At 47.3% G+C, this 18,209-nt stretch overlaps 1 protein-coding gene across 2 annotated transcripts; it reads left to right on the top strand.

The window, feature by feature from the left end:
- The first annotated feature begins 1,669 nt into the window (after positions 1–1,669).
- Positions 1,670–17,624, top strand: Tbc1d7 (TBC1 domain family member 7). Of its 2 annotated transcripts, XM_032884912.1 has the most exons (7): positions 1,670–1,839; positions 2,619–2,699; positions 6,203–6,390; positions 9,253–9,390; positions 13,913–14,058; positions 15,608–15,737; positions 16,837–17,624. In XM_032884912.1, the coding sequence occupies exons 1-7, from the start codon at positions 1,728–1,730 to the stop codon at positions 16,921–16,923; spliced, it is 882 nt and encodes a 293-aa protein (XP_032740803.1). In that variant the 5' UTR covers positions 1,670–1,727; the 3' UTR covers positions 16,924–17,624. The 2 variants fall into 2 exon arrangements, with proteins under 2 accessions (XP_032740803.1, XP_032740802.1); XM_032884911.1 differs by lacking the exon at positions 2,619–2,699.
- Positions 17,625–18,209: the final 585 nt, after the last annotated feature.

Genomic DNA, 18,209 nt, shown 5'->3' with positions numbered 1-18,209 from the left:
TATGGTTGCCGGAGAAGAGGGCCATAAGCAGGGACACCCGAACGGAGAGGGAGACGATCACCAGGTGAGAGGGGCAGACATTGTTACATAAGGACTGACGGTCTCTCGGCGGCCTGCTACTACGGTACAGCGCCTCCAGCTTTACCGCTTTAACGTCCGCGTGTGGGTTGGGCTTCCCGCAGATGTCCTCTGCGCACGCGCACTCGGCGCGACGTCACGTCCGGCGGCGGGAGTTAGCGGCGGAGAGGGCCCGGGGCCGGTGTCTTGCAGCGTCGATCCCCTCGCTCGCTCGGCCCTGACGCTTATGGTTCCGCCTGCCCGCCGGTAGCACAGCGTTCCCGGCCTGCTCTCCGCTGCCTCCCGGAACTCTTAGTCTGAACCGGGTGTGTTTGCTCTACTAGAGGTGAAGCGTGCATAGCCGGGAGAGCGGGGCCTGGGGCTTCACCGGGTGCGGGCATCTTTCCCGCAGGTGGAATCACCTGGGCAGGATTTGTCTTTCAGGGCGACGCCTTTGCCATCAGAGTGTAGTCTTAGGAATGCTGTCCTCAGACAACAGGAGCAGCGAATGCTTAACAAAACAAAAAACAAAAAAGCAAAACCCCAAACTACAGATTGCATTTTAATCTTTGAGTTCTTAAAAACGGCTATGATTCTAAGTCGCCTCTTCTCAAAAATGAATTATTAATCTTTTTCGTAACAAACTGTTCAGATATCTAACTTCCAACAAGAAGTTCAACCTTCCCTAGTTATCTGGGGACGTCTCGGGGGCTTTTAGTAGCCGAAGACTTTATTCTTTGGAAGAATGTTTGCATCTTTAGTGTCTGATTCAGTAACCTAGTTTGATCATTTCTTTTGGTTTACCATTAATACCACAAAGATTGTTTTGAAAGAATGGTGTGCCTCTGAGATGTTTTGAGTGCTCTTGCAAGGTTTTAACCGTCTTCTGGTTATACTTCAATGCTGTTTTTCTGTTGGAGTTTTGTATTTTGATAATTATATTTGGCAGAATTGTGTTTACAGGAAGAAAAGTAAGGGCAGGACTTAGGGTGTTTTTTTCCTCTTAATGTCTCCAAATGCCCATTTTCGAGAGCACAGCTAAGCAAAACAAAGGAAATTAAAGTCACCTATAATCTTACTAATTGAATAAACTTGTTAATATTTCAGATGTCCTTTTATTTTTAAAAACATACCTATCTTGGACTAGGAGTGGTTGTCCACACTTTTTATCCCACCACCCAGGAGACAGCGGTGAAGATCTCTGATTTGAGGCCAGCCTGGGCTACTTAGTGAGACCTGAGTTGTAAAACTGGAAGCAGAATTAGTATATACCACTGGTTAGCCCCATCTATATAATATAACTTGCCTGCTTTTCTAATCCATCTTTTTGTTCAATAGTTCACAATGAGTACAAGGTATTTCATTGTGCTAAGGATTTGCATAAGTAAATAACGAACCTGAGAGCCTCCCTTCTGTGCCACCTACTTTAGTAGCTTGGAGGGCGGTTGACCTATATCTTCACATCTATATCTTTGGCCAAGATGCATAAGGAAGATGGGATAGGGTTGTGTGAACTCAAAGATTTCATGCTCCTTGCTCAGGGGCAGGCATTTTATCGTATTTGATTTATTGAAAAGGCAGAGACAAATTCACTTAATGTCTTTCCAATTCTTCTTTCTTTGGTTTTAGGCTCACTTAAAAAAAAAACAAATTCCCTCCAAGGATGAAACATGACTGACGACTCTCAGAGGAACTTCCGTTCAGTCTACTACGAGAAAGTCGGCTTTCGTGGAGTTGAAGAGAAGAAATCACTGGAAATCCTCCTGAAAGATGACCGGTTGGGTGAGTCTCATCTGCTTAAGTTCATGGGTTCGAAATTACCAGGTAAATATTACCATAAAGGATTCAAAGCAGTACATGGCTGGTGTGTGTGTGTGTGTGTGTGTGTGTGTGTGTGTGGTGTGTGATCAGAGTGGTGTAGTTTGAGAAAAGTTGAAGATTTTTTCAAATTCATTGAGAAGCAGAAGTTTTTTTTTTTTAAACTTCTTAAAAACTATACAGTGCTTAGTGTGGTGGTGCCAAACATTGATCCTGGCAGTCTGGAGGCAGAGGCAGTGGGATCTTTGAGTCCAAGGGCAACCTGGTCCACATGGAGAGTTCTAGGACAGCCAGGGGATAACTAGTAAGACACCTTTGCCTTTAAAAAGGCAAAGAAAAGAAATCAACTTTTAAAAATTAAGCTTATATCTTCCCTCTCAATTTCTAGACATAGCATCATGGTTTCTAGGTAAACTGTAAGAAACCGGGTTATGGTTTTCTTTTGTGGAAGGTAACCCTTCAGTATACATTTATATTTAATTTAAGTCACAATGATAAAGACCAGTTTTATAGTAAAACAGAACCATAGTCTAAAAACAAACCTAAGTGCTTCTTGTTGCTGGAGGGGCTGGGAATGGAACCCGGGGCCTAGCAAATGCTAAGGCATGCTCCACCACTGAGCCATACCGTGTTCCCCCACCCAGCTCTGTGTTTAGTGAGTAATGCTAGTGTTAGAGGGAATGCAGTAATAGATGCAAAAAAAAAAAAAAGGGACATTTCTAATGTTCTCTTTCTTCCCCTAGACATCGAGAAGCTTTGCACATTCAGCCAGAGGTTCCCTCTCCCATCCATGTACCGTGCGTTGGTGTGGAAGGTGCTGCTAGGTATGAGACCCAGGAGTCGGGGGGCTTCGTTTCAAATGTATCGGATGGGACCCTTTGCCATCTTATAGACACAGAAGGAACATTTGCTCAGACTCTTGGCTGGCTATTCGGTCTTCCCCAGGAGGCCCAATTACTGCTCCCTGTAAAAGCCTTTCGGTTGGTGACTTCAAGCAGCAATATATTAACGATTACTCTTGGAGCGTCTGCTCATTAGTGGAGAAGACAGTATTTGTTCCTGAAACAAAGCCTTGGTAAACTCAGGTATCTGGTGGGTCTCCGTGGTCACCATCTTCAAAAGCAGTGACAACTATTTTAGGTCTACCCCCCACCCGTAACATTTTTTTCTTTCTTAAATCTTACACGAAGATTTTGTAGCCATCAAAATCAGTTCCATCCAGGCACACGTTTTAGGTGGTCACGTCAGCGGGCATGAGACCCTGGGGTGGTAGAAAGGAGAACTGGTTGTCTTTGCTGTCAGCTGGGTAGCCAGGAGGAAGACCAGGCTGGGCTCCAGTTTTGCATCTGTCCAGAGGCGTCTTGATCTAAATTAGTTTTAGGTTTCAGTCCTTAGGGCATTGTATTCTGTGACTCTCGGTGGTAGAGGATGTTCTGATGCTAAGGAACTAGCCAGGCTTAGTAGCAAATGCCTGGATGATCTCTAGCCTTCGAGGGTCATTTAGAGCTTGAAGCCCTGGGCTGAACTGTGAGTCTCAGGAAAGCCCTGTCCCCACAAGAGGAACCATATTGATAAAGGGTTGAAGAATGTGATTTCTTTGAGCGCGCCTGAGTGTAGCGAGTGAAATGATCAGAGAGCGAGCATAGAGCAGCTTCCTCTGTGGTGTTCTGCTTGCACCGCCGAGCCGTGTTTATTCACTGGCAGTGCCACAGTTAATCGAATCAGTCCCTTACTGAGGTACATAAATGCCCCTTTATCCTTTGAAGTAAAAATGATATGGCAGATTTAAAAACAAAACAAAAAGCAAAGAATGGGATCAGAGTTTTTCTCTGCCTACAAGTATGGGCGGATTTCAGAGCTGGGTGGCCACGTAAGAGGGAGAGCTGGCTCGGTGTTTGCCATAGCAGCTGGCAGCATCCCTTTGAGCCCTGGATTTTCCTCATCCTTGCTGAGCTTGCTGAAGCATCTAATCCCCACTCATTATCATCTTCCGTTTCTTTCTTACACAGCTGGGCTTTACTAACTGTGAGGGGGTGAGGATGGAGCTTTGTGAGGAACATGAACTCCCTCTGTGTATGGGCATTGGGGGGTTCCATCGCTAACTTAAATAGTTTACGTAAATTACGTGCAGCAGTTCTAGAATGGTCCTGAGGGAAGTCTTACTATCCTAGAAGGACACAGACTCTGGAGGCCTAAAATACTTGCCCAAGGCCCGTGACAGACAAAGATTTAAAACTTATATTTGTAGAACTCACTTGAAGGGTTCTGTTGAGGGGCTGAGCTAGGTAATAGAGCTCATGCTCTGTAATAAATTTCAGAACCTGAGAAATCTGCAGTCTTCAGTGTGGTCATGCAACATGGCGGCCACAAGGAAAGGCAAGCCATTCTAGAAACCACTTCATGATGGCTGTTGTTTTTGTTGTTGTTGTTGTTGTTGTTGAGCATCTTGGTAACTTTGGTGCACTCATTTCTGTCTGGTTTGGTGTGTGTGGTGACCATCTACAGAAGTCATGATAACCGTTTAAATTTTCCTTAGAGAGTTTTTTTTCTCCTTGAATTTTATATGAAGACTCTGTAGTCATCAAAATAAATTCCTTCTAAGGGTACATTTTAGGCAGTTATCAGTGTCCATTTCCTATGGGAAATCCTGTGTATCTTATTAATGGGAAACATTATATTGTGCCTGTAATACTTCCTGGTCACCAAGGCCCAACTGTTTTGGTTTTTGTTTCTTTTATTTCAATTTTTCTTACCTTTTTTTTTTTTAAGATTTATTTATTTTATATATGTGAGTACACTGTAGCTGTCTTCAGACACACCAGAAGAGGGCATTAGACCTCATTACAAATGGTTGTGAGCCACCATGTGGTTGCTAGGATTTGAACTCAGGACCTCTGGAAGAGCAGTCAGTGCTCTTAACCACTGAGCCACCTCTCCAGCCCCTCTTTCTTACCTTCTTTATCACCTAAGCCACTGTTGTTTCTCTCCCATAGTTAGAGGCACTGGACATGCAGAGCTCTCACAGGATAAAGGGCTCCTTGGTATCTGGGTTTCATTGCTTTGGGCTCTATAGATGCTGCCTCTCTCATACCATTGTAGGTCATTGTCAGAGAGCGTTTGGGATGAACTCTTAGACACAGGTCTAATACCGCTGCCTATGGTCGGCTCAACTACAGCTCTTCAGTAGAGAACCTGGTGCAGAACCCCTCAGACACTGAGTTTGTGTCAGGAAAGGACACTTAAGCGTGTTTTATGCATGCACAGTGTTGAGCTTGTCTAACTGCTATTTCCCAGAATGTTCTTTAGAATAATTAGTCTGTGGGGTTTTGCACCAAAGGGGAATCACAGTCAAATGAGCTGCCTGACATACATGTGCCAGAGCACTGTCTCGAGTGCTTTTTGAATTTGCCTCTATGTCACAACAACTCATGGGTTTGGATATTCTTATCTCTGATTTTCAGATGGGAAGAAGACGAGGCACAGGAAACAGAAGGAATAGCTGAGGATGTTCAAGTTGTCGAATTGTAGTTCGACTTCAAACCCAAGAATCTTGGCCCCAGAGTCTCTGACTCTGCTCAGCCTCACTACATTAATGAGGCTGCAATAAATAAAATGAAAACATTGTTTATATCAGAAACCGAGCCCTAACAACATACTGTTACCTCTCTACACTCCATTTCCTTAGCCACTGCTTGGGGCCCTACCACACAGGGAGGTCATGAGATGAGGCCCTGAGCGACAGTGCTTGCTGCACGAGCCCAGCAACATATACACACGCGCGCGCGCACACACACACACACACACAGTTTTATGCAGGCAGCTTAGTTAAGTAACAACCACAAAGTGTCATAGAAATACAATGTGTGTTGACTTTGTTGATGAGGACCGTGGACTTTCACCCCAGTGATGATGGACTGTTTTATAGATAAGCTTTAACTATGGAGAATAAACTGAGGAAAAGGATTCAACAAACTGTTCTGAGATGTAGGAGGCCAAGTGCTCCAGGAGCTAAAGGTGCCCTCAGCTGCTACCCAGGAACCCAGTTAAACCATCATTACAGCTGATGTGGTTGTTGCCTTGAAATTATGTCACGCGCTTGTTTAAAGGCTTCTATGGTGCCACGCCATTTCTCTCTAACATCAGCCGTGCACCGTCTAGCAAAGCTCTTAACATGTCAGATCGTCGGCGTGAGACTTTATAAAAGGAAGTCTATGTGGCCATTGTGTGAATCTCAACTGTGAGGCTGCTTCTCACGGGATTCTTCTCACTAGAGGAGGAATTTGGGTGGGCGTCTCACGTTTGTCCTTCTCCTGTCCTGTCTCTGTAGGCATCTTGCCTCCACACCATGACTCTCATGCCCAGGTGATGGCCTATCGCAAAGACCAGTACAGTGACGTCCTCCATGCCCTCACAGTAGTCCGCTTCGTCAGTGACGCCACACCGCAGGGCGAGGTGTATCTCCGCATGTATCAGCTTGAGTCGGGGAGGTTGCCTCGAAGTCCTTCTTTCCCTCTGGTGAGTGCTCATTCTCTCTTGACAGTCAGCTCCATCCCTTTTCTGAGAATTACTTTTTACTTAGTCTGTTAATGTGTTTGCAGAGGCGTGGATCAAACGTAGGTCCTCGTGAATGCTAGGCCAGCACTCTACCACTGAGCCACGCCACTAAGACTTTAATTTTTGGACTCCATTTTTATTATTATTAATTATTATTATTACTTTATTTTTTTTTAATAGTGCAGTCATTGCCCTTTTCTCTGTTTACCCTCTCACAACCACAGATGGTTGTGAGCCGCCATGTGGTTGCTGGGAACTGAACTCAGGACCTCCGGAAGAGCAGTCAGTGCTCTTAACCTCTGAGCCGTCTCCCAGCCCCTGGCTTCTGGTTTCCCATTGCTGGTAGGATGAAAAGTGAAAGCAGCAGTTTCACGTGGGATTCGTGGTCCTGCACGATCAATGTCAGTTATTTTAAAGCACGTTTTGGTTTCCGCAGTCACACATTTCTTAACGATGGGCATGGGTTCTGAGAACCATGTCGTCAGACATTTGTTCATTCGCAAACACACATGTATTTATATTTTGCTCCAATGCAGATGACTGTGATGTTGCTAGACACTTTCATCACAATCACTAGCTTCTGAGAGGTCACTGGCTGACTTCCGCTTTATTATGGATGCATGACTGCAATCTCAAACCCGAAGAAAGGGCACAGAAATACTAACCACGAATTTCCATATCTTTTTGCTGAAATTTCCAGCTGTTAACATTTAATGACATCTGCTTCGCCATTCTCCTTATGTGTGCCCTTCTCTCTCCTCATTCCTCCTTCCCTCTCTTTAAGATGTTTTAAAAATTGTAAATGTATGGGTGTTTGGCCTACATTTGCCTGTGTACCACTTAACATGCCGTCTGCTTTCCTGGAACTGGAGTTACAGACGGTTGTGAACTCCCATGTGGCTGCTGGGAACCAAACCACACCCTTGTCTCTGAAAGAGCAGCCAGGGCCATCTCTCCAACCCCAGTTCTTTCCTTTAGAGAAGAAGTCTCCCTATGTATGTAGTACAGGCCAGCTTCCAGCTCGGTATCCTCCTGCCTCTGCCTCCTGAGTGCTGGGATCATAGGCGTGCACCCCTGCTTCTGGCTGTGCACATGTATTTCTTTGTGTAGGTCAAAGGAGAGCGGGATTCAGTCACTCCTTCTGTGTGCTCCTTGTGGAGACAAGGCTCCTCTGTGTGTGAGTACGACATGGTTCTGCAGTCAGGAGTCAGCACGGTGACAGTACTCAATGTCACCGACAGGCTCCTTCCTTGGGCGCCCAGTTCTAGGGATGCCCTCCATCACAAATAAGCAAAAAGATTGGCAGAAGACTGACTTTGGACTGTGGATTGCACTGAGTCACCACGTTGCTGAGGACACCTGTGATTTGGACTGGGCCCTTTGTCTTTCTCCTTCATCCCTTGGACACTTTTGACAGGGTTGGTCAGTGATTTTACAGACAGCCCCTCACTTCAGGTCCAGTGGGTGTTCCCTCTTGGTGTGATAGCGGCTGTCTCGTGGCAGGCATCCCCATGGGGGATGTGCCCTCAGTGTACTGTTGGGAGGCTCAGTGAGGCCTTGACAGCGTGGGAGTGGGGTTCTTTCTCCCCACTTTTCCCTGAACACACAGCCCCTCCTATGCTGTTAGGAAGTAAGAGCTTGTGAGGGCTCAGCTTGAGCACATCTGGGCGAAGCGCGCTAGTCTTCCTCACCTGGCCAGAGTGACCAGGAGCAGCTGGTGACTGCCACCTGCAGAGTCACTCAGACCAGGCCTAGGTCCGTGTGGAAGCCTTGGAGAGGAAGATTTCCTCTCCTTCTCGCTCCTTTCGTATTCTCCAATACTGTAGTAAGGTGTTTAGAAGAATAATTTCTTAGGATTCTTACATTCTGTGGATCTTAGCAAGCTAAAAGAAAGTCTAAGAATGAAGTACTTTCTATTAAAACAGGAATTGTCATTTAATTTGGGGCTTCTCAGGGGAATAGAAGGGTATTTTTTTAATGTCCTTTTATATATATTTATATGAGTACACTGTAGCTGTCTTCAGACATACCAGAAGAGGGCATCAGATCCCATTACAGATGGTTGTGAGCCACCATGTGGTTGCTGGGAATTGAACTCAGGACCTCTGGAAGAGCAGTCAGTGCTCTTAACCGCTGAGCCATCTCTCCAGCCCTCTTAATGTCTTTTTAATCTTAAAAATTTCAAACTATGAAAGCCTAGATGAAAATGTAAGTTGTTTTTGGTTTGTTTGTTTGCTTGTTTTTAGTGTTGATGGCAATATTTGAAAACAAAATAACTTTCCAAATAGGGTTTCAGTTTTTATAAGATTCCTCTGTTGAAAATTTCTTGAGGATTTATTTTCATTTTTGAATATCTGAGAAATGTTATTCTTCAGCTTCCTAAAATTCTGGTTTCAGGTGGAAATTCAGGCTTTTAGGTGGAACAGCATTCTAAAGGTGTGTGTGGAAGCTTCGATGTAAATCAGATGTTTTGTGAGCTTATTTGGAGTCCCTCAGTATTCATCATGTTATGTTCTGACACATTCCAAAGTGGCTTGTGGCCTCACATCCCTCTGAAGGAACCTGGTCTCGCATGGGGACTGGCTGGGTGGAGAGACCCTGCCTGGCCTGCGCTTGCAGCCGACCACACACAAAAGCCCCTGATTCCCACAGATCTCTGGAGCTGCTCACCATTCCTTCCTGCTGCTTCCCCTCACTGACATACTCTGCCTTCTGATCCCGCTATGATTTATTAATGTGCAGGGGGCAGTGTTAGGTTTTCAGTAAAGAAATACATCTTCCCGTCTGCTGCCTCCCTCTTGAGAGTTATTATTAATCTTCCAGGAACCAGAGGATGAAGTCTTTCTCGCCATTGCTAAAGCCATGGCAGAGATGGTGGAAGACAGCGTGGACTGTTACTGGATCACCCGATGCTTCGTGAAGCAGTTCAATAACAAGTACCGGGACGCTTTACCTCAGCTGGTGAGATTTCCTTTGGCTTCTTTGTTTTGAGGGGAGTGTAATTGGGAAATAAGCAGTGTCAGAGAACATTCTTACCCCAGCGGCTGCTGCCGTGAGGAGTGCACCCTCTCTAGTGGTCCCTGAAGATGTTTTCTGCAAAAGGCAAGAAAGTATTTTCCATGGAATGGGCCCTATTTCTCCTTTGCACCCACTTGGATTGGCTGTTGGAGGACAAAGGCGACCTGGGACTGTGGAGTCTCCCCGGGGTGGACTCACCGGCAGGCCCACCTGCTCCAGAGGAGTCCTGATCCTGGTCCGGCTTCTCTAGAATGGCCCCTCTGTGATAGGGTTTCTGTCTGCCCGCGTGCCTATTGGCAGGAGCTTGTCTCTTCTCACATAGCCTCTAGGCCAGAGTCAGGGAGGGGACTTGGCTCCTGTCATCTTGTTCCAGCATGCACATATGCACATGCATGAACATGTGAACATGTGGGTCCTACCATTGTTGTGTGTTCATCTGCAGCTCAATACTTGGAGAATTTCTAGGCTCATTCAGATAAACTGTTGCTTTTAGTTCTGACTTCCTGTTAGTACTCAGAGGGTTGAAAATTTCTCATTACCTTTCCTCAATTAAATCCTAGTCTCTCTCAGTGTGGGGCCTAGAATTAGAATGTCTCAAAGCCTTAGGCAGTTGTGATTGTAGCTGGGATTGACAGCTTCTCATTTAGAATCACTTTTCCTACCTAATTTACTCTGTGTTTCCTCCTACGAATTTGCTGTAATTAAGTCTAATAGCCCCACACCGACAGTAAACAGGCCCCTGCTCTTTATATGTGCGCACGCGTGCCTGAGCGTCCCCTGGGGATGCTCGAGCAGTATCTGGGGTGTTATACTTAAAATCTCCTTAGTTTGGGAAGATTGACATTTTAACCTGGCATGTAGGTCCTGAACTTGCCAGCGCTCCACTCTGCTGCACAGTGTCGAGTCTCATTATCAGGCAGTGACCATGCCCTCTTATTCCGTCTCACAACTCTGAGGGTCAGAGAAGTTGGTGCATCAGATTTGCAAATCTCTGTTGTTTTTTTGCTTTTGTGTGTGTGTGTGTGTGTGTGTGTGTGTGTGTGTGTGTGTGTGTGTGTGTTTGAGGCAGGGGTTACATGTGGCCCAGGCTGGCCTTGAACTTGCTATGCAGATGAGGATGACCGTCCGCTCCTGATCCTCCCAGCATGCTCTGCCAGAGTAAGTGACTTTTTCTCTGTGAGAGTCATCAATACATTCTGCATATATACACTCTGCATATTATCCTCAGTGTATTAAGATGCCGATCACGCGTTCTCCCTGTTTGTTGTTTAAAGGTTGTAAGCGTCATACGTGGGGCCTGTCAACGTTTTCTTTTTTCATGTTTTCTGTATCCCCTTACCAACTCCACAATTGATAAAACATATTTCTTTAGTTGGATGTGGTGACATATACCCATAATCCCATCACTCAGGAGACCAAGGCAGAGGATCAGGAATACAAGGCCAGCCTGCTGGGGCCATATGCAACCCTAACTGAAAGAAAAGCCCCACCCCTCCACCATATTTTACCCCTTGACTCTTGAAAATGCTCTAGCCATGTAAGCTTAGCTCTGACTTGTCCGCCTTGCTCTTTGGGGTCAGACATGGTGGACCTTAGACCCTGGCATGTGTCTGCAACAGCATGGCTTCTAGCAGCCAGCTCTCCTCTGCATCTAGCTTAGTGTGTCAGGACCACACAGTCTGACTTGTAATGAGTTTAGACACATAACTCCGTGTTTGCAGAGGAGGGCACTGCGCCTCAGGGAGGTTAAGTCACCTGCTGAAGGTGACACAGTGGCTGCTCTATTCCCATTCCTGTCATTCACCATCAGTAGGAGTAAGAGTTACACGGTTATTTACTGGTTCACCCCCTCCCCCAGACCCATACCCAGGGGTCTTGGGAAGGAATCGTCACACCTCTTATGCTTAGGAAGAGAGCTCTACTACTGAGCTGTATCCCAGCGCTTTCTTTTGTGTGCGGAGAGCAGGAATGGAGGCCGTGGTAGGGATGGGGAGAAGGCACTGGAGGGGAAGACCAGGGCTCTGCCTTGACCTTAGCTCTTTTTCTCTCCTTTTTCTTTCGAGACCAAGTCCTGCCAAGTAGCCCAAGCGAACTTGAGATCTCCTTGCCTCAGCCTCCACCACAAAGCAAAGGATCTTGTTATAGCCAAGACTTTATAACCTTGGTCTGACATCTTTTATACTTTCATGACTTTCCTTAACAATCTGTTCCCATGAAGTATAGGCTGCCGCTTTAGGGTTAGAGGGGAGAGTGCCGGAGGCTGGGGCGGAAGCCAGCAGGAGACCGCCCGCCTAGCCCGCAGACTGCCCGCCTAGCCCGCAGACCCCCGCCTAGCCCGCAGACCGCCCGCCTAGCCTGCACACTGCCCCCTAGCCCGCAGACTGCCTGCCTAGCTTGCAGACCGCCCGCCATCTCCAGCTCAGCCAGAAAAAGGGAGAGGGGGCTGGAAGAGAGGGCTCAGCAGTTAAGAGCGCTCGGTCTGGCATAAGAGAGGGATTTGATTCCCAGTACCCGCACAGCAGCTCACAACTGTCTGTAGCACCAGCTACCCACTTTTGACATACGTGCAGGCAAAACACTCACACACATAAAATAAAGTAAGTAACTCTCAGGGCTGGAGAGATGGCTTCACGGTTAAGAGCACTGACCGCTCTTCCAGAGGTCCTGAGTTCAGTTACCAGCAACCACATGGTGGCTCACAACCATCTGTCATGGGATTCGGTTCCCTCTTCTGGTGTCTGAGGACAGCCACAGTGTACTCATATACATAAAATAAATAAGACAATAAATCCTTTAAACACAAGTAAATCTTAAAGCATTAAAATAAATAATTAAAAAATTAAAGAATGAGAGAAAAAGCAGTGCTCCTGATCATCTGAACGCTGTGCTGTAGTGTGCTGTAGTGTGCTGTAGTGTGAAGTCTGGGACATCATAGCTTCTTCCAGACTTCCCAGAGTCCAGCCACGTGACAATGTCTCTCACTGCCAGGGAGCACAGAAGCTAGCTCTATTCTCTTCACTAAGAATCCAGAGTTTGGGGTGGGACTGGAGATGGCTCAGTGGTGAAGGGCACTTGTTGCTCTTGCAGAGGTCCTGCATTTGACTCCCAGCACCCAGATGACAGCCCACGGTCAGCTATAGCTTCAGTTCCAGGGAATCTTATGGTTTTTGTGGGTACCAGGCATACACATGCTACACAGACATACATGTAGGTGAACACACACACACACAGAGAGAGAGAGAGAGAGACAGACAGACAGACAGACAGACAGACATAGAAAGACAGAGAGAGCAGGTGGAAAGCTCAGTGTGCAAAGCTCCTGCCAGTAAGCTAAAAAAATGTGGCCAACCCAATGAAAAAGTGCCTTTCCTTAAGTAACTCGGAGGGTGGGCCTGAGAGGAGGCGCCACCCCCGTGCCGTACTGCCGACGTGGCTGCACCTCCCATTTATACTTGTCTTTGATGAGAGACGCTACTGGACAGCCCAGCTGCTGTGTCCAGGCGCAGCTGCTTCTCTCTTCCAAGGCGTTCCCACCCGTATTGACACTGGGTGCAGAGTTTGCTTCCTCTGGTCCTCCCTGATGTCTCAGCCTCCTTGGCACTGGAGGGCATGCAGAACAGTCATGTGTGGTCAGTGTGTGTGTGTGTGTGTGTGTGTGTGTGTGTGTGTGTGTGTGTGTGTGTGTGTGTGTGTGTGTGTAGGCCATTAGAGGGGGTTGGGTGTCCTCTATTTTTTTCTACCTATTCCCTTGATATGGCCTTTCTTCCTGGACTTGAACTTGTGTTTTCTTGGCTAGGCTGGAAGCCAGCAAGCCCCTGAGACCCTCCCATCTCTGCCTCTCTGGGGTCTGGGGTTACAGGAATGCAGGATGCCAAGTTGGTTACATGGGTGCTGAGATCTGAACTCTAGTTCCCATGATTGTGTGGCAAGTTCTCTTAACCTCAGAGGAGCGGTGTCTTTAGCCTGCCCTTTTGGCTTGAGATAGGATCTCCTATGTAGCCCAGGCTGGCCTCAGACACCACTGTTGTACCTCAGTGTGTTGAATGCTGAGATGAGAGGTTTGTGGCTTTCCCTTTTCATCTCCTTATATGATTGGCTGCCCCAGATCACCCAGCATTGTCACAGACCCTTCATAGCTGTCTGTAATAACTGAGTGTTGCTTTGGACTCTGCTGTAGCTGTTGGTTCTGGTTAGTCCAGTATCAGGGTGACAGCCATTCATTTGCCTGGTTACTCTCCTGTGGGTTGTGCACAGAGAGCCCTGCATCCCGAGGAAGCCGTCAGTTCCAGTGTGGTCACTCTTGTCAGTACTGACCAGACGCTTGTGTTAGGACTGACCTGATGGTCCTCACGCTTTCTAGCACTTTCTCTCACTCCGCATGTGCACCTTTTCATCATAGGTTGCAGCATGAAGTGACATTCTTGCCACAGGAAGCGAGTAACCACTTTTGCTGTGTAATCTTTAGCCCAAGGCTTTCGAACAGTACTTGAATCTGGAAGACAGTAGGCTGCTGAGTCATCTGAAGACGTGTTCTGCGGTGTCCAAACTTCCTTATGACCTCTGGTTCAAAAGGTGCTTCGCGGGATGCCTGCCCGAGTCCAGTTTACAGAGGTATGCATTTCCCCCATTGTACACCGGGAGCTGGGAGTCAGAAGGGATCATGGCCCTTAGGTGATCATCCCCCAGAACTGGAGTTTTCTCCAGAACAAGAGGGTGACTCAAAGCTACCTTCCCTAGCAGTTTCTCTAAGTGTAGAATGATGGTTCTCCTTATTGTAGACTACACACCTCGGAAGACTGTGGGCCTGTGTGTGGATACATAGGGCAGTCGTAGATGAAGTTGTACGGCAGCTGGAGTGCTGCTTTTCTAGGCAGAGGGTGGGTCCTAGCAGGCCCAGACACCTTGCGTTTCATGACAAAAGAGCGGAAGCCTGTCAGACACAAGCTTTGCTTCTCCAGTCACGTTAGATCCATGCCAGGGCAGCGGTTCTCAACCTGTGGGGTCAAATGACCCTTTCATAGTGGTCACCTAAGACCATTAGCAAAAACAGATATTTACATTATGATTCATAACAGTAGACAATTAGAGTTACGAGGCAGCAGTAAAAGTGATTTTATGGTTGTGAGTCACCACAGCTGAGGAAATATATCAGAGGGTCCCGGCGTTAGGAAGGCTGAGAACCACTGGGTTAGGGGTGTTTCTCAGTCTCTACCCCACAACTCCAGGTCTTTGTCGTGTTGTTTTGAAGAAAAGAAGCCAGCACAGAGAAAGCGTTAGGGGCAAATGTGTAACTTAGCATAAAGGCTGTAGGACCAACTTCAACAGTTACTGGAGTTATCAAGAAGTATTTTAGAGTGATAGTAGGTCAGGAACTGGCTCCCGGGTCCTGAAGGTACCTCAGCGGGTACAGTGACTTTATAAAGATGCTAACCCAATCCTAGCACCCATGTAAAAGGCCAGGTATGATGCGTGTGCCTGTAAACCTAGCACTGGCAGGGGTGTGCGCCGAGACAGACAGGCCCCTGAGCTCACTAGACAGCCAGTCCACCCAACTGCTGAGCCCGAGGCTCCGGGAGAGACTCTATCTTGAAAAAGAAAGTGGAACACAGTAGACGAAGACATCCTCCATCAACTTCCACCTTCACACACAGCTACACATGTGTGCACCTATACAAGGCATGTGCACACATACGTTCATAAAGAGCCCTTGGAGATGTTTAGAGAACTGGTGCGGGATCACTGGCAGTGAAATTACTTCACCTGACATTTTGTTTGCTGCTTTGTTGTCCCGTGATATGATATGATATGACATGATATGATATGATATGACATGACATGACATGACATGATGTGCAGTAATCATCTCAGTAGCAGGGCACACTCCAGTTTAAGACTTCCTTCTCTCCAATATCAAGGTCCCAGCATGCATTCGGAGCACTGAGCACAGCAGTAACTTTGGGCAAGCGCCTTTTCTCCCTTCTCTCCTATCTAGAATCTGCTCAGTGGCTCGTCTGTCATGTGCTTGATACTGAGCTTTTCACAGTTGTTCTCTGAAGCCTGGACTTGAAATGAGTGTAATTCGATTTTATTTTATAATCTGAGATGTCTGGGTAGCATCAGTTTTACAGTTCTCTAATTTGGTGATCTCTCTGTTTTGTAGGGTCTGGGATAAAGTCGTAAGTGGATCCTGTAAGATCCTGGTTTTTGTAGCCGTAGAAATATTATTAACCTTTAAAATAAAGGTCATGGCGTTGAACAGTGCAGAGAAGATAACAAAGTTCCTGGAAAACGTGAGTGCTTTGTCTCTTTGGGTTTGGAACCTGGAAATGGAGGCAGCAGTGTGGCAAACCAGAATATCCTATTGTGTTCTATTATTTCAGAGAAATAATATAGTTTACTTTTACTCTACTAAAGGATTTATTGGTGGTGGTTTGAGCTGGAGACCTGTGCTATAACCCGTGCTGGCCTGGAACTCTCTCTGTACCCCAGGCTGGCCTCCAGTTTTGGTAATCCTCCTGCCTCAGCCTTCTGAGTGCTGGGATGATAAGTCAAGCACCCGCTCCTGGCAAGGAGAAATAGTTATTTTTCCTTAACAGTATTGGCGTCCCCTCTTCTCTTTTGGGGACGTTCGTCTGCATGGCGAGCCCCTTGCTCAGGTGTGCCTCCTGAGGGTGGAGTCTCATTCCAGTGAGCAAAGCAGGAACCAGAGCAGTGGGAACAGCAGCGCGGGGTTCTTCAGGCTTTCCTTGCCTTAACAACTCTGGTATAATCCCAGCTGGGTTGGTTAATGTGCCTAAGTATCATGTTAGAGCTTGCTGGGAAAGGACGCCATGAATCAGCCTTTCCCTCTGAAACATTCTCTCCTGGGCAAACAGTAATGAGGCTGTGCCTGCACAGAGTATGTCATGGAGCAGACTCCCAGTACCGAATCCCCGCCCACTCCCTGTGTAATTAGGCCACTTTAACACAGGAAGTGTGGCCTGGTCAGTAGTCAGAGCTAAGCGAGTGTGAGTGTGTTCATTTTAAGTGAAGCATCATCATTGCACTAATTAGTGGCCAGCAGTGCCGGGCGTGTGCCAAGCAAGGGCTACCTTCGGTCATCCTGTGAACAGCTCTGTGAATTTGGGATGTTGTTCCCCTGTTTAGACATCAGTGCTGGACTTTAGACAGCTGAGGACTTGCCCAGAGCTGAGCGGTGAGTGGCAATGAAGATTGCCTGGCACCAGAGCTACCAGTGTGTGTGTCCCCAGGAGCATTAGAGCATTCCTCATCTGCTCTCACCTTCCAAAACCAGAGAAAGCTCCCGTGGAAACAGGTCCGCCACAGAAAATGAGGAAGAGCCCGCAGTAACAAACACAGATTTCACACGTACTCCTTTGTTCTTCACAGATTCCTCAGGACAGCTCAGATGCCATCGTGAGCAAGGCCATCGACTTGTGGCACAAACACTGTGGGACCCCAGTCCACTCAGCCTGACAGCTCGTGACTTCATGGACAGCCTGCAGGCCCTCCCTGAGCACTTTGTTCATGTCACTTGGCCTACTGACTGGTTAGAAATAAGTCTTGCTGTGGTGCTCCAAATGCAACACCCCTCCCCCAGTCAGTAAAGTAATTTAATCAAGATGCCTGGCCTGGCCACGTTGTGAAGCCGCGTCCCTTAGTGACACCGATGGCAACTCTGGGCTAGTATGGGCAAGGGTGACTAGGAAATCCCTCCGGGTCTGGGCAGCTCTGTCAGGGCACCCGGGCACTCCTGCGGATGGTAAGAGCGAAGCCCTGCCCCTCTGATGACCACCAAGACACACAGTTACTTAGGAAGGCCTGGTTCTGGAAGAAGAGCAGCTTTCTTTTCCCGGCCTCTCCAATTTGGCTTTAGCCTTCTGCTGCCCTAGGACGTGTGTAAGTGTGAGCTGACTGCTGTCTCATGCCCTGCCTGGCTAAACTGGCTTAAAGACAGTCCCTGCATTTCCTTACGTGTTCCCTCCTTTGTGCCAGCTGGAATGGAGTCTTGTCTTTTCCTTCCTGAGACAAAGCTTCATTCTGTACCTCACCTTTCCGGAGCTCTTTATGTAGCTGGCCTTGAACTCCTAGCTGTCCTCCTGCCTCCGCCTCCTGAGTGCTGGGATTTTATTAAATAAAATACCTCTAAATGTACCTTCTAGGAGAAGGAGAGAGCACTTGCTTGGTCTTTGTGGGTCTCTTGGTGTTTTCTAACAAATCACTCAATGTCAGGTGCACTTCCCTCAGCCCTGTGCTACAGGATGGGGCGGGGTGGAGGTCAGGGTTAATAGCTGATGATCCTCCGGCCAAACTCTGTCACACAATGGTCACCCTTCATGAAGCATTTGATGACTCTGAGACTGAAATGGGACCCTTGTTTCAGGCTTACTCACACACAGTCCTGTAGGAATGAGGAGAGTAAATCGGAGGTTTTGTGCCATCCCCCTCTGCATAGAATGGGGAGATGCTGAAGTGGAGTTATGCTTCTGAGACCCCAACCTCTCCTCAAAGTGTGAAGGCCACAAAGAGCTGAGGAGGAATGAAAGTATTGAGCCCAGCCGGTCAGTCTGCAGAGTACCAAAGGAAGTCTTTAAAAATGGCCAGGAACTGCACTCAGAAGAAAACCTTCCTAAAACAAATTGCCGGGGGTTGGGGGGTGGGGTATGGGATGTGGAACAATCACGGGGTGGGGGTGGGGAGGTGGACCAAGAGGGGAATAAAGTCTGGAGTGTAAAAATTAATTAATTAATAAAAAAACCCCA

This window comes from Rattus rattus, chromosome 14, assembly GCF_011064425.1.
Source record: "Rattus rattus isolate New Zealand chromosome 14, Rrattus_CSIRO_v1, whole genome shotgun sequence".
Classification (NCBI taxonomy): Eukaryota; Metazoa; Chordata; class Mammalia; order Rodentia; family Muridae; genus Rattus; species Rattus rattus.
This window is presented reverse-complemented; position numbering and strand designations above follow the sequence as displayed.

Coding starts and splice junctions, on each gene's coding strand:
- Tbc1d7 (XM_032884912.1), top strand. CDS start 1,728: ATGACTGACGACTCTCAGAGGAACTTCCGTTCAGTCTACTACGAGAAA. Junction 6,391..9,252: donor GAAGTCCTTCTTTCCCTCTG/GTGAGTGCTCAT, acceptor TTAATCTTCCAG/GAACCAGAGGATGAAGTCTT. Junction 9,391..13,912: donor GGGACGCTTTACCTCAGCTG/GTGAGATTTCCT, acceptor TGTAATCTTTAG/CCCAAGGCTTTCGAACAGTA.